At 39.3% G+C, this 22,067-nt stretch overlaps 2 protein-coding genes across 6 annotated transcripts in view; one reads left to right on the plus strand and one right to left on the minus strand.

Annotated features, from left to right (window-relative positions):
- Pex1 (peroxisomal biogenesis factor 1) overlaps positions 1–22,067 on the plus strand; it is a 68,007-nt gene that overhangs the window by 35,667 nt on the left and 10,273 nt on the right. For 2 of the 5 annotated variants that reach the window (XR_004515185.1, XR_004515184.1), the window contains exons 18-24: positions 1,738–1,880; positions 1,965–2,068; positions 2,929–3,105; positions 3,965–4,195; positions 5,319–5,516; positions 5,750–5,880; positions 13,796–14,053. Coding sequence is in view for 3 of the 5 variants with exons in the window: in XM_010603472.3 (XP_010601774.1) it covers positions 1,738–1,880; positions 1,965–2,068; positions 2,929–3,105; positions 3,965–4,195; positions 5,319–5,516; positions 5,750–5,880; positions 6,641–6,725 (1,069 nt within the window). In the remaining 2 variants the exon portion in view is untranslated. Of the gene's footprint in view, positions 1–1,737; positions 1,881–1,964; positions 2,069–2,928; positions 3,106–3,964; positions 4,196–5,318; positions 5,517–5,749; positions 5,881–6,640; positions 6,938–13,795; positions 14,054–22,067 lie in introns of those variants that run through there. The other 3 variants (XM_010603472.3, XM_010603470.3, XM_010603473.3) reach the window with 2 other exon arrangements.
- Gatad1 (GATA zinc finger domain containing 1) overlaps positions 10,045–22,067 on the minus strand; it is a gene marked incomplete at its 5' end in the record, with an annotated part of 25,377 nt that continues 13,354 nt past the window's right edge. Inside the window, 2 exons of the mRNA XM_010603499.3 lie at positions 10,045–10,319; positions 11,312–11,370. The remainder of the gene's footprint in view (positions 10,320–11,311; positions 11,371–22,067) is intronic.

Raw genomic sequence — 22,067 nt, forward strand, 5'->3', positions numbered from 1 at the left:
TTTTTTTTTTTTTTTTTTTTTTTTTTCACATAGGGTCTCACTAAGGCACTAAGTTAGTTGCCCATGTGAGGCTCAAGCTTGTGGTCTTCCTGCCTCAGCCTCCCCTGTGCTGGGAGGCATACCACTTCAGCTTGAGAGTAGATTCCTGCATGAAGCAAATATTTGACCCTGCTTTATCTCTTTTTTTAATGCCTTAAATTCTTTTTTTAACTTCTATTTTGTGTCATATAAATCAAGATTCTATATGACTAATTAGAGTTTGACTTAACTAGATATTCCTAAAATGCCTAAGCATATAAAAGATAATATTTAAGAATGAAAATAATTATTCAAATAAGATAGGGTTATGGAGAGTTTTTTGGGGGGTTTTTTGGTTTGTTTGTTTGTTTTTAGTACCGGGCATCGAACTCAGGTCCGTACTTGTGAGACAGGCCACAGAACTACTGAGCTAATTTCACAGACTTCTGGAAAGTTTTTAAATAAGAAAATTATGGGCCAGGGATTTAGCTCAGTGGTTCCACCGCCTGCCTTGCAAGCACAAGGAGCTAAGTTCCATCCCCGGTACCAAAAAGAAAGAAAATTACTTTGCTCCATTCTTCTAAAAATGTTATTAAGTATACAATTAAGAGAATATATGTAACATACATAATTTTTAAAAGAATAATAAAATGAAGGTTTGTGTATTCACTACCCAATTTAAGAAATAGAACATTACCATGAAAAAGCATTATTAGAAATAAGGTAAATTATAAGGTCAATTCACCAAGAAGATATGACTCTAAAATTATCTGTCTAGCTGGAATAGTGATGCACGCCTGTAATCCCAGCACTGGTGAGGCTGAGGCAGGAGGGTTGCCATGAGTTCGAGGCCAGCCTGGGCTACATAGTGAGAAACTATCTCAAAACAAACAAACAAATAAGATTGTCTATTTATTTGTTTTTGAGACAGGATCTTACTAAATTTTCCAGGCTGGCAAACGTGATTCTCCCACCTCAGCCTACTGAGTAGCTGGGATTACAGATGTGCACCACAACTGGCAAAACTGTAGTCACTTGTATAAAAACATTTACACAAATCAAATATAGACTAAGTATTAGTGTTCTAGGAGAATTTTGCCTGACAGTCAGGGAGCAGATAGATAATTCTAGGTTGATTTTGTGGCATCGGAAAATGTCATGTATTTAGTGTGATAGCTTTTGTTTTTTTCAGGGCCAGGGATTTAGTTCATTGGCACCACACCTACCTCACAAGCACAAAGTCCTGAGTTCAATCCCCAGTACCAAAACAAAAACATGAGCCTTTGTTTAGTTCAGACAGCATGACAGGCATTTTGTGTTAGGGACTGTTTTTCAGATACTCCAGTCCTCCATTTGCCAGAGATGGAATTAATAAAATTAAAACAAGATTAATTGATAAATTAATATAATTAAAATCATGACTGCAGTGTAGGTCAGGGGTACAGTGCATGTGAGAGTCCCTGAGTTTAATCCTCAGTACCAAAAATGTTCAAATTGGGGGAAAAAGAAAATGTAACTGGTTTACTGACGAGACTTAAGCTTTAGTCCCTTATGTATCCGCAAAGCACCGGTCTTAGAGAAACACTTCGACCTCTCTTTAAACCCAGTTTACAAAAATGAACCCTTGCCTTCTTTACAGGGTTGTTGTAGAGATTAAGCACACACATTGGATTGCAAACTTGGAAGCTTTTTCAAATAAGAAATGTTTGTTTTTCCCAGAGCCCAAGCTGCAAAGCCCTGCATTCTATTCTTTGATGAATTTGAGTCCCTTGCTCCTCGAAGAGGTCATGACAACACAGGAGTCACAGACCGAGTAGTTAACCAGCTCCTGACTCAGATGGATGGCGTAGAAGGCTTACAGGGTAATCATTTAAAATGGAGAAAGATGTGGTTGCAACAAAATTTCACCAGGTTTTAGTTTCTCATATGTCTTTCCTCCCCTACAGGTGTTTATGTATTGGCTGCTACTAGTCGCCCAGACTTGATTGACCCTGCCCTTCTTAGGCCTGGTCGACTAGATAAATGCGTATACTGTCCTGCTCCTGATCAGGTGACAAATTCATGTGGAGTCCAAAACCCAACACATGCTGCACTCTTTCCTTGTGAACTTGCGCTCTGCCAGGGAATAGCAGTTGTCCTTAGAAGACCTGCTTTCTTAAGCAAAAGCTTTAGTCGGGTGATGGAGAACCTATTAGAGTTTTCAGTGATACAAACAGCCCACCAAAGCATGAGTGCCTTAGGTTTGCCACCTCTGCTCTGGTCCCTGCTTGTTCGGAGCATGCAGAGATCAGCTTCCATGCAAAGCCTGTCTGACCCAGCCATTTCTGTGCAAGTCTGAACCCTTTTTATTTCTCCACTATTGGGCGCTGTGGGACAAAGGCAAGAAACCTAGACTGTCTACATTCTCTGTTCAGAGAGCACATGCCCCGTTCATTTTCTTTCAAAGAAACTAATACAGAATCAGGCACATGAATAGTGAGCATGTAACTAGGTCACAGAGAGTAATTTCCCAGCCGTTTCTCGTTATGTGTGGCGCCAACTCTTGAGCTCAGCGCTGGAGATGAATGTGAATGAGTGATGAGTGGACGTGAATAGTCAGAGGTGGAAATACCAGCCATTGAAATTACTGTGGCTTCGGACTGGCGCACTTGCCAAATACAGAAGTTAACCACAATCTGCAGAAGAAATGATTTACACCAGATGGTTAAAAATGTTGATTTTCGTACCTGTATCACTTCTGTTAGGGAAAATTTTCCAAGGAAGGTAGGCTGTAGACTTGGGGTATATTTCTCAAAGTACTTGTAAAGCTTGTTAGATATGTAAAGTCAATTTATGAAAAAAAGTCCTAAGATACACAGTTGAAGATAACATTTCATTTTATTTGTTACTAAAGTCGCTTTCCTCCCCCAGGGGTCGCGTCTTGAGATCTTAAAGGTGCTCAGTGACTCTCTGCCTCTGGCAGAGGATGTGGACCTGCAGCACGTGGCCGCTGTGACCGACTCCTTCACTGGAGCGGACCTGAGAGCGCTGCTGTACAACGCACAGCTGGAGGCCTTGCAGGCGAGGGTGCTCTCGGGCAGACTGCAGGTCAGTTTGTAGGGGTCCGGTGTGGTCAGAGAGAGAGAGCAGCCAGCAGCCAGCTTTCAACCTTGAAATATACTATTTTTAACAGTTTTTCTAAAACTATAGACATTTAATTTTGTAATCATGAACAATTTGACATCTGTTTCCTTAACATTACCTTAATATTAGCAAACATCCGTTGGTGTTTGGAAGGCTATTTAAATTGGGATAACGTAAGTTACTATTAACAGAAAAATGGCTGAGGTTACCAATCCTGCCAAGGAGACCCTCTTGTGACATCCGTGCCCTCGTGATTATGTCCTCATTGTTTTCTGGTCACTGTCTTATTTCCCAATGCAAGGTATTCTTAGTTTATTACCCTGTCTGTATCCCAGACCTAGAATCAGCGTTTCTCTAAGAATAATAGTGTTTTGAGTTTTAATTATTGAAGTAAATGATTTGTTACATCGTGAACTTCACTGTATATTGTGTATGTTCTTGTCCCCCACATTTTATGAGAGATTTTGGCAAACCCTAACAGTCCCAAATCAGATACTCCTAAGATTTTGTGGTTTATTTTGGCAAGCCATTGAAGTTTTTTAAATCCTTCTTTCACTACTAAAAAAGTTGCTATTTATAAAGTACTCTGTCATAAGAAAGCACTTACACAACATGGTTGATTGCAGGTGTGCACTGCCATGCCCAGCTTTCTCTTTCCTTTTTTTAATAGTTAAAATTTTGCTGCGTGTCTCACAACCATTGGAGAATTAGTGATGCTTTGTTGGAAAATGCCTAGGTCTCCTTGTATCGCTCTATTCGAATGCCTTCTGTGTTCCATGGATTATTTAGATCTTACACCAAGTTCTCCCTTTGTGTATCTCAGGACGGAAGTTCCAGCTCTGATAGCGACCTAAGTCTGTCCTCGATGGTCTTCCTTAACCACAGCAGTGGCTCTGATGACTCGGCTGGAGATGGAGAATGTGGCTTAGATCAGTCTCTTGTTTCTCTAGAGATGTCAGAGATCCTTCCAGATGAATCAAGATTTAATATGTATCGGCTCTATTTTGGAAGCTCTTACGAATCAGAACTTGGAAATGGAACCTCTTCTGATTTGGTATCTTGGGCTGTTTTTTTTGTTTCTTTTTTTTTTTTACAGTTCTGAAATATAAAGCTATATGTTATGTTGGTGTAAAGTTAGACATTTATTATTCTCCTAACCAGCCCCACATACTCTTAATGGTTGGTTCTTCAGTAACAAGAGTCTTGTTTTTCTCGTCGACCTGGTTAGTAATTTTCATTCCTTGTTAAGAGCTTTAAAATGGTCTGAGAACAAGGGGAACCAAAATAAGTAGTGACTGTGATTTGGTTTCTTTCAGGCTTATCTCTCTTAGTGGGTTTAAAACATTTTTAGTTAGCAAATCCTTTTTTATAGTAAACTTAAGTTTTATTATCATAGAACAGTTGAGGATAATGAGAAATTTTATATGATGTCAAAATTTTTGACAATGTTGTTTTGTAGAAAATATAAACAGTGAAAAGCAGTAATAATATATCAACAAGGAAAATATTTAGGTTAGATAATCACTGTTTTTTCTACTTTTTTTGGTACTGCGGATTGAACTCAGGATCTTGTGCTTGCAAGGCAGGCGGTGGAACCACTGAGCTAAATCCCTGGCCCTTTTCTACTTAATTTTTATTATTCAACGTATATCCCTCCAAAATTAATAGTGTTTCACTTATTTTTTTGGTACACATAACATTTTTATGTATATTTAGTTATATTTTTATACATTTTCTTTTTTCAGGTTTCTAAAAATATGTTACCTACCCATTTTTATTCCTCAGAATAATAAGGCACTGCTTTACTTCTAGTTTTTAATTCCCTTTCCTATTTTTTAACTTGTCTAGAAATGTCCTAGAACTTTAGTAAACTATTTGCAGAAGACTAAGAGGAGGACTCATTTGTAACCTGTCCTTGGCCATTGGTGTGGTGGATTTAAGTAACAAAGCATTAAAAAGAAAAATCCCCTTGTTACCGCAGTTTTTGCTCTGCAGAGTTCTGCAGCATGGGTATCAGTGAACCTTTATAGAATACCAACATATTTTAAATGTGCTTGATTTTAGTAAATTAAAATGCAAACTTGATCTGTGTTTAGGCTTAATGCTTAAATACTTTAATTTTCATTTCTGGTAAACACGGTTGTGTTGCTCCTCCTCCCTTCTTTCATCACATGCAGAGCTCGCAGTGTCTCTCTGCACCCAGCTCTGTGACTCAGGATTTGCCTGGACTTCCTGGGAAAGATCAGCTGTTTTCTCAGCCTCCCGTGCTCAGAACTGTTTCCCAAGAGGGATACCCGGAACTCACCCAAGAGCAGCGAGATCAGCTGAGGGCGGATGTCACTGTCATCAAAGGCAGATACCGGAGTCAAAGTGGAGTATGGCTTTTCTCCCCTTTCTTTATAATTATTAAAACTTTCTGAAAGTTGTTTTTTTTTTGATACATATTTCTTTGATTTGTAAAGGAGCTATATTTATAAACAAGAATTGAAACACATGGATTCCTTGCTTTCAGTTAGTTATTAGAAAGGGAATGGATGTGTCATGGAAAATTGACAAAAAGAAATGAAACGGCTACTTTTTCACATGTTCGCCTTTTTATTTTTTTAAGGAGGATGAACCCCTTAACCAGCCAGGACCAGTCAAAACCAGTCTGGCTATTAGTCAGGCACACTTAATGACTGCCCTTGGACACACAAGACCATCCATTAGTGAAGATGACTGGAAGAACTTTGCTGAGCTGTAAGTAACAGATTCTGATATGGAAATACAGATATCACAGGTGATGTCATTATTTATTTAAACTTTTTTTGTCTTGTGGGGTCTTCTGGGTTTTTTTAGACAGTCTCATTACGTAGTATAAGCTAGCCTTGAATTCACTGTAGCCCAGGCTAACCTTAAACTCATGGCGATCCTCCTGCCGCAGCCTCCCAAGTGCTGGGATTATAGGCATGTGCCACCACTTCTAGTTTATTCATTTAAACTTTTGAAGTTCCTGCTACTCAGGAGGCTAAGGCAGGATATTTTGGCACAGGAGTTTTGAGGACAGCCTTTGTTGACTCTGTCACAAAAAAGAAAAAAAAAGAGGGCCAAGAATTTAGCTCAGTGGTTCTGCCGCCTGCCTCACAAGCACATGATCTCAAGTTCAATCCCCAGTACCAAAAAAAAAAAAGAAGATAAGTCGATATAGATGAATAAATATAGGTAGATGTATGCATGTATGTATGTATATAATCCTGTCTTAAGCATCCATTACCTTCTGTTACTGTAAAATCTATATTAATTTTTGTTGTCATTTTTTGGTTTTGTTTTTTTTTGTTTGTTTTTTTTGAGACAGGGTCTCACTATGTAGTTGAGACTGACCTGGAACTCACTATGTAGCCCAGGCTGGTCTCGAACTCACAGTGATCCTCCTGCCTCAGCCTCCCAAGTGCTGAGATTACAGGCATGCACCACCACGCCTGGCAGTATATTTATTAAATATTATGTTTTATTTTTTAAGGTATGAAAGCTTTCAGAATCCAAAGAAAAAGAAAAGTCAAAGTGGAGCAATATTTCGACCTGGACAGAAAGTAACTTTAGCATAAAATAAACGTCTAAGAATTTTTTTTTTCTTTTTTTCTTTTTTTCTTGGTGGCCCTATGTTGTAACAGTACCAAAAAAAAAAGTGTCTGTAAATTTCTTTTTAATTTAACAAATTTGATTAACCTATAAAATCAGATTGGTAAATGCTGTGATTATATAATGATCAGGATTACTTGAGATTAATGCTGTTAAATAAATTGAGATATTTAAAACAGATTCTGTATTTTATTTCCCATAAATTATATTAAATCCTTAATGAAATAATTTTGACCAAGCAGTGATACATACTTCTCCTTTGAAGACAAGAGAGAATATAATTAAGTAAATTTCTTGGAACTAACAGTTGCATACTCAGAATCTTTCTAGCATTTGACAAATCTTATGCTTAGCACTTTCATGACTGTTTATGAAAAATTCTTATTTTCTACTGATCCAAATATACACAATTACATAAATTCTCCATGCAACAGGAAATGAGATCACATCCCCAAGATACAATATATCTAATAGAAACTCCAGGATCTTTTGGAATGATGTCCACTCCTCTCCTGGTAGCACCATAATTTTATCTTGATACTCTTGTTTTGAGACAGGGTCTCACTATGTTGTTTGGGCTGACCTTGAATTCACTATGTGGCCCAGGCTGGCCTCATACTTTTGGCAATCCTCCTGCCTCGGCCTCCCAAGTGCTGGGATTACAGGCATTAGCCATCATGCCTGGCTCTCGATATTCTCTTGATTTGTTAATTATATTTTAAATCAGCCACTGTCAATACAAACTATGTATCTACTATCTAATTATGTGATAAGAGGGAAAGGAGAAAGTTAATTAAAATGTACAGATAAGCACACAGAACAGCAATGAAGGATTTATAGATGGTAAGCATTGCCCTTTCTTGAACTAATCATGAGGGCAGAGCTGATATTTTTTACTTGTCTGTTCCATTGTTTGCTCCTCTGACTTCAACCAGAATGTCAGTTGATTAGACCTTTTCTAAGTGGGATAGCCTGAAACCTTTCCCCCTGAGCCATGGTATGCTTTCCATCTAAGATGGCAGAAGTCTTCTATTAAGTATTTCTATAGTCTTAAGGTTTTGCCTGTATTTTTTCTCATCCATTGTGTAACAGCAACTTTGTATTCTTTCAATCAGTTTACTACTCACTGATACCAGAACCCTTTGCTCCCAAGCCAAGTGGAATCATTGCTGTGTTTCTATCAGGAAACTGGCCAGAGGAGTGATTGAGATGAATGTGATAAGGGAGGGACCTTGGAACAACAGTTCCCAGTGCCATGGCTTGTATCTAGATGTCTTCCCAAGGACTCATGCAGTCAGAGGTGGGGCTTTGCAGAGGTGGTTGGATCTAGTGGGTGTGATGTTGGGACCAAGGATGTAATGTTGGGACTGATTCATGGTGTGATGCTGGGATGAGGGCTGCCCAACCTTACGTGTGAATGCTACCTGCCCTAAAGGCGGGTAGCCTGGAAGAATATAAGGGGTAGAATTATTGTTTGTCTCTTACTGCTTGCTGCCTTGCTCTTGTGCTCCTTCTGCCTGCCAGGAACTGTTTCTCCTCATCAGTGCCTCTCTGCCTTGCCATCCTTTCTTAGAGCCAGTTACCTATGGACTGGAACCTCTACAAACTGAGCTGAAACAAACCTTTCCTCTTTTAACTTTGGCTTCTGGAATGCATTTTAAAGATTAGAGCAGATGTAATTAGAGCACACAATAGCCCGCAGAATTAAAAGCTAGTCATTCTCAGAGATGTTTGTTCTGGCCATTGTGTCCCTTTTGCCCCAATAAGATTGCTTAAACTAAGTTGGCATTTGTCACATAACAAAACATTCTGTTCTGTTCCTGTCCTGACCAAAATTATATAAATGTTACAAATGTTTTTCTTCTACGTCTTTGTTCTTATGTCTTAAATTACAAACAAATAACCACAGAGGTCTCAGCTCACAGCTGTTTTCCTTAGAGTGGATCAGCCCCCATGGGCCTCTTGATGGTCTGACTAAATCTTGACTCCGTAATTACTTATTGTCTGTGCCACCATGGTCACACACTGAGACATACTCCGGTAGAAACAGCATTCCTCTGTTACCTCTAATCTAGCACAGGCTGCAATCGGTATAGCAGCAAAGATGTTGTGGGTCATTAGGTGCAGAACTGACAAGTGCCATCCCCTCTTTGCACTTAAGTTTTCGAATCCTTGTGTTAGGGCTGTGGTCCCTGGTTCACAGCATGTACTAAAGCATATGGTGTCTTGTGGAGCAGTACTCTGAGAAATAATTGTTTCTGCAGAGGCCAGCTGTTTCAGAGTCATAATGGTTATGTTTAACCCAGTGAATTCCATAGGTAGCCCACTGCCTTATTCTTTTCAATATAAAGTAAGTGACCGGATCAGAAGCAGCGTCATGTGGGATGGCACAACAACGTAAATACATTTGGTGAACAAGTGCAATTCCAGTGGGTTTTCACAAAGGACAAATCGCTCCCTCCTGTGTGATAGGTGTGAGAGGTAGCTACCAGGCTTGAACTGGACTCCCCCAGAGTGGACTTGTGGGGCAAGTCACTGCCGCTGCTGAGGCTGTGTGGTTAGAGGGGACTCCGTGTGAGGCTGTGCTAGGATACCCAGCCCCAGCCGCTTTGGCCACTGTGTGAGTCAGTCTTAAGTAAGCACTGGGTGACTGGGAAAGGCAGACTGGCATCCTTAAAGAAGTCATCTTGGCCACCTCATTCTTGAGAGTACTGAAGGTTTTTAGCTGAGCATTCACAAAGGAAACATTCTCTGGGCCTGTTCCAAGAATTCTGGTCCTACTTTTCCCAGACCACTGAGCCCATTCCAAGAACTCTACCCATACTTTTCCAGACCTTGGGGCCAGTCAAGCTGTCTCCAGATTAACAACAATCTGGTTTTCAGTTACTACCTATGAATCAGCATAGACTTTTATATCAGATATTTTACTCTCCTAACAAAATTAAAGACATAGGTTGCTCAAAATTTCTGCCCCCAGCTGGGCAGGGTGGCACATGCTTATAATCCTAGCTAGCTGGGAGGTTGAGGCAGGGGGAATCGCAGGTTCCAAGGCCAGCATGGGCAATTTAGCAAGACCCTGTTTCAAAAAAAAAAAAAAAGCTGGGGATATAGCTCAGTGGTAGAGCACTTACCTCATATGTGTAAGGCCCTGGCCTCAATCTCCAGTAATAGAAAAAATACTCCTATAGAAGAAAAGTTCTGGTGTGCTAAATAATGTATAAAGGGCTGCAAGAAGCTAGGAAAAAGGATTTAAAAGTTTTTATAGTGATAAATGAGGTGTGCTTAATCTTGCTTGAACACCACACAATGCACAGGTAACCTGAAACAGCACTTTACCCCATTAATACGTACAATTTTCATGTAGAATATAGAAATTCTCCCTTGGGACATCTCCACTCCTGTCAGGGCTGCCCCTCAATGCAGTGATGCATTCACTCTGATAGGGTGGGTCACAGTGGGCTTCCGTGTCTCCAGGAGTGAAAGTTCAGACCCTGTATTTCTGACAATCTAGTTGCTTTCCAGGGTTCCTGGGAAATGGCCGGAGGCTGGCCCTGGATCCTCTGGGGAAGGTGTGGAGGAAGGTTCAGAGAAAGTATTCGTTACATTACTGCAGGGCCCTTTCCCTGGGTCCCTCAACTCTTCATTCATGGTCTGCCCTAGGCCTAAGAATTGGGTCAGGAATCATGACCATACTGGGATGACTCACCCAGCACATTTTTTATTAATGAGACTGATCATCATGATCATGAAAGAACAGGATAGGATCTCTGCCCATATAGTTTTGTCTTAAGGACACTGCAATTAGGCCGCACCAAAGCTCCCTGCAGTCAGACTATTATAGTTAACATGTTGGCTTTGCTGCTGATAGTTACATCCACCTGGCCTGTCGTATTGCAACTACCTGAGCTCTGCTACTCACCATCCGCCCATTCCCACTAAAGTCAACCCATTTCCACGGTAACATCTCCCATTTGCATCCTAATGTTGCCGGTAATTGATTCATTCAAGTTCTCTCCCTTGCCTCCCTATCCCCTCTGGAATGTGAATTTCCGAGTCCCATGATCTCCACAGCAGCCTTGCATGGCCATGTGAGAAAGTTCTGGACACCGAGCATTGACAAATGTCACTGAGGCCAGCCAACTAACTTGCAAGCATGAGGGTGAAACACCACAGGCCACTGAAGGCAGACCAAGAAAAAAGGATCCGGTTCCCTCATGTCAATCATGGAGCTGACATATCAGTCCTGGATGTCTCACCCCAGGCCATTTAAAGCCTAAGGTAGATTGAACCCCTTGTTTATCTCCCGAGTAGGGCTCTGAAACTCAGCCCCCCTGGGATGACACCACCAGCTGATAACATCTCAGTCTCCACCGCAGCCTTCCAGCTTCTCCAAGTGCCCATATAAGACAGGCATTCTGCTCCACCTAGGGATCCTGGGCCTGACCAGAATAGTTTGTAGGACCACATTGAGCTCTATAGTTTCATTTCAGAATACACAGTGGTGACTCCTCACGCTTTGATACTTCCCTAATCAGTATTAATAATTTCTCACCTGAAATCTAAGCCTGGTTGAGAGAACATTCAGCGGAGGGAGGAGAGTCTACTCTGAATCTAAAAAAAAAAAAGATTTACCATATTTCTCAAATGAAATTGGGATAATCCTTCTTGGAATAAAGATGAATAGGGATGATAAAGTAAAAAATTTAAATGAAGGCCACAGTTCAAATACTTTCCAAGGTGAACAAGTTATCCTGATTTCTCAGGAATGCTCACTGTCAAGAACCACAGAATGTAAAATTTATGACCTTGTCAGCACTATTAATTATATCAACTGGCTATAAACCAAATCAGTTTAAACAGCTCTGCTTGCCTTAAGAATGTTAATGTATTTCACACCAGAGAAACTATGCAGTATTTACATGTGTGACTTATTTCACTTAAGATTATATCCTCAATATGCATCATTTTCCTATGAATGACTCTAATTTCTCATTCTCTATGGCTGAATAATATTCCATTTTATAGAAAAACCTCATCTTCTTTATCCAGTCTCCAACTGATGGGCAGATGGGCTGTTTCCAAGTACATAAGATCCTAATGGTATAATTGAAAATGTGAAATAAATAGGAAGAAAAGGGTTAAAGGTGTAGGGGAAGTGGGAAGGTAGGGGAAAGGAAATAAGGGAAAAGAAAAAAAATATGAGAAAATGAAACAATGGAAATAAAGTCTTTGTAAATAGGGAAGGGAGGAGGGGAAGGGAGGGCTGGGGAATGGGGGAAAAAATGAGAACCAAGACCTGTCGTGTAGAGGTACAAGATCCCAATGATGAATGTAACTGGACTGTGTACCTAAAATGTACCGATAAACTCAATGAGAATAAATAAATAATGGGCATCTAATTTGTATTTTTAAAAAATGTTAATGCATAATAGTCAATCATGAAAAAGATCAAAGTCCTTCCTCTATCCTTTATAAACCTGTTCCACCTGCTGTAATGCAAATTCTTACCATTTCGTTTGAGGGCTCTTGGTTCTTGGACTGCATAATAAACTTTTCTAAATTGATCGGGGGGGGGGTGTCTTTGAAGACTGAACTCAAGGCCTTAAGTATGTTAGTTAAGCACATCCTCTACCAATGAACTAAGCTCCCAGCCCTGATTTTATTTTTGATAGGGAGAAATGAATAAAACAAAATCTAGTATTTTGTAGAAACTGGCCAAGTACGGTACTAGATACTGGATTTTTAAATGAGTATTTATAGTTTTTAGTAGAATACTCATAAAAGGAAAAAACACAAAATGTGAAACACTGCACAGTGCCATTATTCTATGGAGTTTACTCATTTCCTAGACAATATGACTTTTTTTAAAACTTGGTCTAGGACTCAACCTCCCAGAAAGTTTCCAAGAGTCTAAAAAATATGCAACTAAAAGCAAAGATAAGATAACAAATACCACTGACCATAGATTCACACAGAAAATTTGCCCAAAGATTTTAGACAGAAAACGGAACTTAGGCACTTTGCTCTAGATACTTGTTTTGGCCTATTCCTCAAATTTTTCACAAAAGTGAGGTGCTGGGATTGATTTTCAAAAAAAGAAAAATTTATTTTATTTTATTTTGGTACGGGGGGGCGGTGTCAAACTGGGGTCCTTGCACTTTTGCAAGGCAGGGAGCAGAACCACTGAGCTAAATCCCCAGCCCTGATTTTCAAACTATTTTAACCACAACCCAGTGCAGTAGTTTTACATCACAGTCTGGTCCAGATAACACACACTACTGAAACAAAAATGTCACAGAACATCTGCCCTTGTAATACATGTTGCTCTTTGATCCTTTCTCTTATTCTATTTCAAACACATGAGCTAGTTTTGACTCACTCATGGATTAAGACTTGCAAACTGAAAAACACTGATGTAGGGAGAAACAAAGGACTAGATTATAGAAGTACTTCGTGTCTTATCATCACGTATGTATCTTGGACACAAAGCACTTCACACCTACTGCTGTCTCAGCAAACTATAGCTCATGTAGCAGAAGCATACCCCTGTGGTACCAAATTTTACAGGTGGAGTATTACGAAATTCTACAGTTGATGGGATTGTTTTCTTTGATGTAATTTATTCCATAGCATTTGGAAGTCATTTTTCAGTAAATGTAAATAGGTAGATTCATCATCAAATCAATTCAACCACACAATTATTCAAACAATTATCTATTAGTTTACCTCTTCCAGTTTTGAAGAGATTAAATTTAGAGGTCACCCTATGTAAATTAAGCAAGTACTGTTGTCCTTCACTTTTTGAGTTGTTTTTTCTCTGCCAAAGAAACTGGCAGAATGTACAGGTGCAGTCAGGAGACAATATCTGAGAATAGGCAAGTACATTCAGCTGATGAACAGGACATTATACAAGTTTTACTGTGATTTGAGTATGGAAAAACCTGGGCTGAGAATCTGGACGGTTAGGGCATAGTTTCCGTTGGCTGGACGTAGATCCCACCTCAACTTCAACCTCTGAACACACTCTTCTCTGCAGCTCAGAATCATCTTCAGGTGACTGCCCTTGAGAGCTTTGGCAAGCTGTGAGTTCACAAGCCGCAGGCCCAGGCCAGCAAAGCTGGGGACCAGTCTGGAGCCCCTCTGAATTTGGCATCAGAAGAGATAGGACCTAAGCTGTCGGGAAACCCTAACAATCCACGCACATTGGTCCTAAGGGACTGTGAAGAGAACCTGGCGAGAGGCAAGAGTTTAACCACTGCTACTACCAGGAAAAAACCCTCAAAACAAACCCAGGGTGAGTATCAGGGTTTCCTATTTTACTTTTCCTTGCCTGTGGTAAGCACAGAGCCAGCCTAACTGGAATGGTGACAAACTGAATGGAATGGCATCCCCAGGTGTCCATTCTATGACAAACAGTGATAGCACAGAGCACTTGCAATACAGCTGTGCCGCATTCCTAAACAATTTAAGAGTATTAGCAAGCCTAATCTCACCAGCACTTGTCTGTGACCTGTCTGAGCGCATAACAGAGCACGTAACAGTTGTACCTGTGCTGCGCCCAGGTCGCACATCTTCCCTGTTCCCACCTTCCTCTCAGCTGTTTCTCTCTTGGTAAGGGACTCTCTAAAGGCCACCTCAGCACAAGGCTTCTGAAGCTCTCTGATGTGTTAAACTTAGTCAAGACAGTGCCTTGGTTCTTGATACGGACATTAAACTTCCTTGCCAATATTTAATAATAGCATCTACTTGCTTCTGATGGGCTTGGTGCCCAGTGTATTTCTTAAAGCAGATGTACTTTTGCTAGTGGTTCCCAAGAAATATATTATCAAAAAGAACAGCCAGCCTGAATTCAAGTTTAAATATTACCTCTCCAGCTGCATGATGCGACCTTGGGAATGTACAAGTTGCCTTAAAGAACCAGCATGAAAGCATTAAACACATCAAGAATTAAAGGAGTTAATTTATGCAAAGTACTTAGATCTGTGTGCCAGGCACACAGCACTAAATGAAGTGTTTCTATATTTATCATTTTGATTACTATGTCACCACAAAATTAATTAAAAATATTAAGTACATACTTTCCTTTTGTTTAATTTCCCACCCTAAGAATTTAAATTATACTAGGTAGAAATAATAAAAAGAGATCTTTAAGTAATGAGTCAAACATGCTTGAAATAATACACGATAAGTTTCTTCTCAAAATTAAACACATATTATAGAAAAAACCACATCTTCTTTATCCAGTTTCCAACTGATGGGCAAATGGGCTGTTTCCAAGTTTTAGCTATTACAAATTGTGCCGCTATAAACATGGGTGTGTATATATCACTGTGGTATGATTCTTTTAGTTCTTTTGGAAAGATACCCAGCAGAGGGATGGCTGGGTCAAATGGAACCTCTAGTCCTAGCTCCATAGTGATTTCCATAGTGGTTGCACCAGTCTGCACCCCTACTACCAATGGAGAAGGGTTCCTTTCTCCCCACAACCCTGCCAACATTTGTTATTGTGTGATTTCTTGATAGCAGCCATTCTTTGTGGGGTGAGGTAGAATCTCAGCGTTGTTTTCATCTGCATCTCTCGAATGACCAGTGATGCGGAACATTTTTTCATATATTTACTTGCTGCTTTTACTTCTTTGTCTGAGAAATGTCTGTTCATTTCAGATGCCCATTTTTGAATTGGGTCTTTATATTTGGGGGGGCTGATTGTTTTGAGTTCTTTATATATTCTAGATAATAGTCCTTTGAGGAGCAGCTGGTAAAATTTTTTTCGCATATTGTAGGTTGTCTATTAGTTCTGTTGGTTGCTTTTGCAGTACAGAAGCTTTTTAATAAGATGAGATCCCACTTATTGATTCTTTCTGCTAGTTCCTGTGCTACTGAGGATTTGTTCATAAAATCTTTTCCTATGCCAATGTCTTCAAGAGTTCTGCCTAACTCATCTTCCAGCAAATTTAGTGTTTCTGTTTTAATATTTAGATCATTAATCCACTTGGATTTTAATTTAGTGCAGGTGAAAGATAAGGGCCCAGTTTTAATCTTTGGCAGGTTGAAATCTAGTTTTTCCAACACTATTTATTAAAGAAGCTATCTTTCCTCCACTGAGGATGGTCAGCTCCTGTGTCAAAGATGAGGCAGCTGAGTACATCTAGATTTGTTTTTGTGTCTTCCAATCTGTTCCATTGATTCTCAGATCTGTTTCTTTGCTAGTACCATGCTGTTTTTATCACAGTGGCTTTGTAGTATAGTTTCAAATTGGGAATTGTTATACCCGCTACCATGTCTCTGTTGCTTAGGATGGCTTTTGCTATTCTAGCTAGGTCTCTTATGGTTCCAAATGAATTTTTGGATTCTTTTTCTAGTTCTGTGAAATATAGTATTGGAATTTCAATTGGCATTGCATTGAATCTGTATAGCAGTTTTTGTAGTATGGCCATTCTCACTATGTTGATTCTTCCTATCCAGGAGCAGGGGATATCTTTCCATTTTCTTATATCCTCTTTGATTTGTTTTTTCGAGTGCTATAGTTTTCAGTATAGAGGTCTTTTGCTTTTGTTAGATTGATTCCTAGATACTTCATTTTTTGGATGCTATTGTGAAAGGAATTTTTCCCTAATTTCGCTCTCTCAGTGAGTCTGTTACTTGTGTACAAGAAGGCTACTGATTTTTGTGCATTTTTGTGTATTTTGGGGTATTTCACCTTGTATCCAGCTACTCTACTGAATCTGTCAATTAAGTCTAGAAGTCTTTTGGTGGAGTTTTTTGGGTCTTCAATGTAGAGTATCATATTGTCAGCAAATAATGACAGTTTAACTTCTTCCTTTCCTATCTTTATTGCTTTAATTTCTTTCTCTTGTCTAATTGCTGTGGCTAGTGTTTCCAGAATATTACTCCGCCATAAAGAATGAGAAATTAGATTTATTCATATGAAAATGGATACATATTGAGGATATACTCCAAAGTGAAATAAATAAGTCACACGTGTAAATACCGAATAGTTTCTCTGGTGTGAATGAACTGTAATAGTACATAAGATCCTAATGAGATAACTCTCACAAAAGAAAAAAATGTGAGAAAATGAAAAGATGGAAATAAAGTGTTTGTAAATGGGGAGGGGAGGAGGGGGTAAAGGGAGGGCGGGGACAAAGTGAAAAAATGAGAACCAAGACTTGTCATGTAAAGGTACAAGATCCCAACAATGAATGTAACTGGACTGTATACCTAAAATGTACCAATAAACTCAGTTAAAAAAATCAAAGTTAGATGCATAGATTGTGTGACATGTGCCACAGTAATATCCAGCATAGGATCTGCTGGCATCTTTATCCTCACTGATGGCACAGGGAGGGCAACCAAGCCTGCAAAAGGAAGTCACTCTTCAGTTAAAAACAAACAAACAAACAAACAAAAGGCCAGGTAGCCACATTCTGTTGTTGCCCTTAAAATTAAAGAAGAGAAGCGTACCAGTTAGTGGCCTAGCACTGAACTGGAATGGATGTTTATAGTGTAAGGAGATGGCATCCGAAATTCAGTTTACCCAAGGAATGCAACAGATTGGAAGCAAGTGAAAATAAGATTTTGATACAGCTAGTACCCAGTACACTGGGTTACAATTTTCTTAGAAGAAATGGATAATATGGGATTATTTTTCTTTCCTATGTTAACTTGGGAATAATGTTGAGCGTTAGGGTTAGGTTTAGATTTCATGTCAAGGATATGGATGGAATTCAAATAACTTATAATTTGATTGTGAGAATGTTAGGGCGAGGAACTTTATGAGGGTGAGGTATACTGTGTGATTCCAAGTACCTCAGCATTGCAGTGTAGACATAATGGGTAGTATTTGTGTTGGTCCTAGGGTTAGGCATAGGTTTAGGGTTAGGTATGCATTCAGAATTTCACGACCTTTGTGCTGGAGTATGGGTTTGCTAGTTAGTGTTAGTGTCAATTTAAGATTAAGGTTAGAAATGGTTTAGGAATGTAAAAACCTGGGTTAGGGTTCCTGGTTAGGTGGGGTTAGGTTAGGGTTGGGGTCAGCGATAGTCTTGATATTTTAGTGCCTATGTATTGGAGTGTAGGTTCCTTAGTTAGTATCAGCATCAGATTTCATCATAGGGATAAGACGAATGTAGGATTTCAAGTACCAGGATATTGGAACTTGGGAATAATGTTGAGTATTAGGGTAAGTATTAGGTTTGGTGTCAGGGATATGGATGGATTTCAAGTACCTGATTATTTTACTGTGAGAATGTATGTAAAGGCAAGGATTTTAATGAGTGTGAAGTGTAGTATGGGATGCCAAGGACCTGTATATTGCACTATAGATATAATGGGTAGTGTCTGGGTTGGGGTCAGGGTTAGGGTTAGCTTTAAGGATAGAAATAGATGTGGAATTTCACTGTGTACTGGAGTATGGGAATCATGGTTAGTTTTAGTGTTAATATTAGGATTAGGGTTACAAATGGTTTAGGAATGTAAGTTAGGCTTTGTGTATTGGTTAGGATTAGGGTCAGGTTTGGAGTCAGCAACAGTCTTGGAATTTTAATACCTGTGTGTTGGATTTTGGGTGTCATAGTTAATATCTGCATTAGATTTGGACTTATGGTTATGATTAGAGTAGGATTACAAGTACCACTGAATTGGAACTTGGAAATTATGTTGAGGGTTAGGGTTTGATTTAGATTTGCTTTCAGGGATATGGAAGGAATTCAAGTACTTGATAATGTGATTGTGAGAAAAAATGTTAGGGCAGGGTTTTTATGAAGGTGAGGCATACTGTGTGAATTCAAGCACCTGAGTTTTGCAGTGTAGATATAATAAGTAGTGTCTGTGTTGGGGCTACAGTTAGGTTTATGTTTCAGCTTAGTTATAGATTCAGAATTTCACTACCTTTGTTCTGCTGTATGGGTTTGATGGTTCATTTTAGTGTTAATTTTAGGATTGAGGTGAGTAATGGTTTAGGAATGTAAGTACCTGGGTTAGGGTTTGTAGTTGGGTTAGGGTTAGGGTTAGTGTTTGGGTCAGTACCTGTGAAGTGGACTGTGGGTTCCATAGTTAGTATCACAATCAGATTTTGCCTTCGGGATAAGATGAATGTGGGATTTCGAATACCAGTGTACTGGCACCTGGGAATAATGACTATTAGGGAAAGGATTAGGTTTAGTTTCAGGGGTATGGATGGATTCCAAGTACCTGATAATTTTAGGGAGAGCATGAATGAACAGGCAAGGATTGTGTTGAGGGTGAAGTGTACTCTGGGATTCCAAGTAATGGTATATTGCAGTGTACATATAATGGGTAATGTTTGGATTGGGATTAGGGTTGGCCTTAGCTTTAGGGTTAGAAACAGATTTAGAATTTCACTACCTATGTGTTGGAGTACGGGAATCTTGGTTAGTTTCAGTGTTAATATTATGATTATGGTTACGAATGGTTTAAGAGTGTAAATACCTGAGTTAGGCTTCATGGTGCAGTTAGGGTTGGTGTTAGGGTTTGGATCAGCGATAGTCTTGTAATTGTAGTTCCTGTATATGGGATTGTGGTTGTCATAGTTAGTATCTGCATGAGATTTGGCCTTAGGGTTAAGATGAGAGTAGGATTACAAGTACCACTGTATTGGAACTTGGGAATTATGTTGAGGGTTCGAGTTCGATTTAGATTTGGTGTCAGGGATATGGATGGGATTCAAGTACCTGACAATTTGTGAAAAAGAAAATTAGGGCAAGGAACTTTATGAGGGTGAGGTATACTGTGTGATTCCAAGTACATAAGCATCGCAGTGTAGTTATAATGGGTAGTGTTTTAGTTGGGGCTAGGGTTAGGTTTAGGTGTAGATTCTGAATTTCACTACCTTTGTACTGGATCATGGGTTTGATTATTAGTTTTTGTTTTAATTTTAGGATTAACATAATGGTTTAGGAATGCAAGTACCCGGGTTAGGCTTCATGCTTGGTTTAGGGTTTCGTTTAGGTTTGGGGTCAGAGATAGTCTTGATATTTCAGTACCTATGATTGCAGTGTGGTTTTCATAGTTAGTATCTGCATCAGATTTGACCTTAGGGATAAGATGAGTGGAGGATTTCAAGTACCGCTGTATTTTAACTTGGGAATAATGTTGTGTGTTAGGGTAAGGATTAGGTTTGGTGTCAGGCATATGGATGGATTACAAGTACCTGATAATTTTATTGGGAGAATGAATGTAAAGGTAAAGATTTTAATAAGCGTGAAGTATCCTCTGGGATTCCAAGTACCTGATTATTGCAGTGTAGATATAATTGGTAATATTTGGGTTGGGGTTAGGGTTAGGGGTAACTTTAGGGTTAGAAATAGATTTTCAACTTCAGTACCTGTGTACTCGTGTGTTAGTTTTAGTGTTATTATTATGATTAGGGTTACAAATAGTTTAGGAATGTAAGTATCTGGCTTAGTCTTCATGTTTCAGTTAGGGTTAGGGTTCGGGTTGGGGTCAGCAATAGTCTAGAAATTTTAGTACCTGTGTATTGGAGCGTGGGTTTCATAGTTAGTGTCAGCATCAGATTTTGCCTTAGGGATAAGATGAGTGTAGGATTTTAAGTACTGCTGTATTGGGACTTGGGAATAATGTTGAAGGCTAAGGTTAGGTTTAGATTTGGTTTCAGGGATATGGATGCAATTCAAGTACCTGATAATTTGATTTTGAGAAAGAATGTTACAGCAGGAAATTTTATGAGGGCAAGGTATACCGTGTGATCCCAAGTGTACTACAGTCTTGAACTTCACAAATACATGTATTTCCACCCGTAATCAACTGCAAACAACTCAGGTGAAACCAAATTTCACTTGGTGTCACTTTCTTAGTGTGTTTGTCACTAAAGGTAGTTGCTATGAGCAGTTTAGTGTACACCATTCATACTTTTCTGAATACATTTGTACACTTGGTATACACAGAGGAATGCAGCATGGTGTTGTTATCTTTTGTTTACATTAATGAGCCAAGTGCTATATACTGTTTTACAATGTTGTTGCTTTTTTTTTTTTACTTACTAATAAAAGATCTGGAGCCAGGGCTTTAGCTCAGTTTGTCCTCTATGTGCCTCACAAATGCAAGGACACGAGTTCAATCCCCGGCACCAAAAAAAAAACCAAACAAAAAGCTAATAAGAGATCTGTCTCCACACATAAAGACTACCTACTTTTTGAAGTCCTTCCAGGTATCCACATCCTGGATGCTCCAAAATTTATTTACCATCTTCTCTTACTTATAGTCGCTAGTTTTTTTTTGCTTTTTTTTTTTTTTTTTTTTTTACAATTTCAAACTCTGCTGCTATGAATGTCCTTGCTTCAAGCCTTTTTGTTTTCCAGATCAGGAGACTGGAAGCAAAACTGTTGTGATGAATTACACATTAAAAATTGCAATGATATTATCAGACCTCTCCCAAAAGGCTGTTCTGACATACACTTTTACTACACTATGTGTAAATACCTGTTTTCCCTTAACTTCACTAGTGCTAAATATTATCAAACAGCATACTTTTTGCAAAACTAAATGGAGCTTTTGTTTTGTCATTTCTGTTAAGAATATCTCTTTCACATGTGATTTGTTGTTATAGTTTGGAAGTGAGTATCCTCCAAAGCCCTCCTATGATGATGATGATAATGATTATATATATTTACAGTACTGGAGATTAAACTAAATTTAGGCCTTTGCACTGAGCTACACACCCAGCATGCTTTTTTGGTTTTGTTTTTGTTTTTAAGGCAGGGTCTAATTAAGTCACTAAGTTGTCCAGGCTGGGCTTGAACTTGCCATCCTCCTGCTTCAGCCTCCTAGAATTCTAGGATAACAGGCATGCACCCCCACCTCCAATTAGAGGCCCAAAGGCTTGGGCCCTAATGTGATACTGGCAGGTGGGGCCTAATGGGGAGGACTCCAAGTCTTTGAAAGCATGGCCTTGAAGGGAAGCTAAGACACCTCCATCACCCCCTACCCCACCCATGCAGGTCTCTCTGGCTTCCAGGCCATGAAGTGAGTGCTCCACCAATCAGACTGAAATTGCCAAAACTATGGGCCAAAATAGACCTTTTCACTTTATACAGGTTGATTGTCACGTATTTGTTATAGTGATCAGAAAGCTGTCCAATGCATTTTTAAAGTATGCATTATTAGCCGGGAATGGTGGTGCACACCTGTAATCCTAGCACTCAGGAGGCTCAGGCAGGAGGATTGTTGAGAGTTTGAGGCCAACTTGGGCTACATATGAGTTCAAGGCCAGCATGGACTACATAGCAAGACCCATTCTCAAAAAAAAAAAAAAAAAAAAAAAAAAATAT

The sequence above is a fragment of the Fukomys damarensis genome, unplaced genomic scaffold (assembly GCF_012274545.1).
Source record: "Fukomys damarensis isolate Sample0158 unplaced genomic scaffold, DMR_v1.0_HiC HiC_scaffold_4, whole genome shotgun sequence".
Classification (NCBI taxonomy): Eukaryota; Metazoa; Chordata; class Mammalia; order Rodentia; family Bathyergidae; genus Fukomys; species Fukomys damarensis.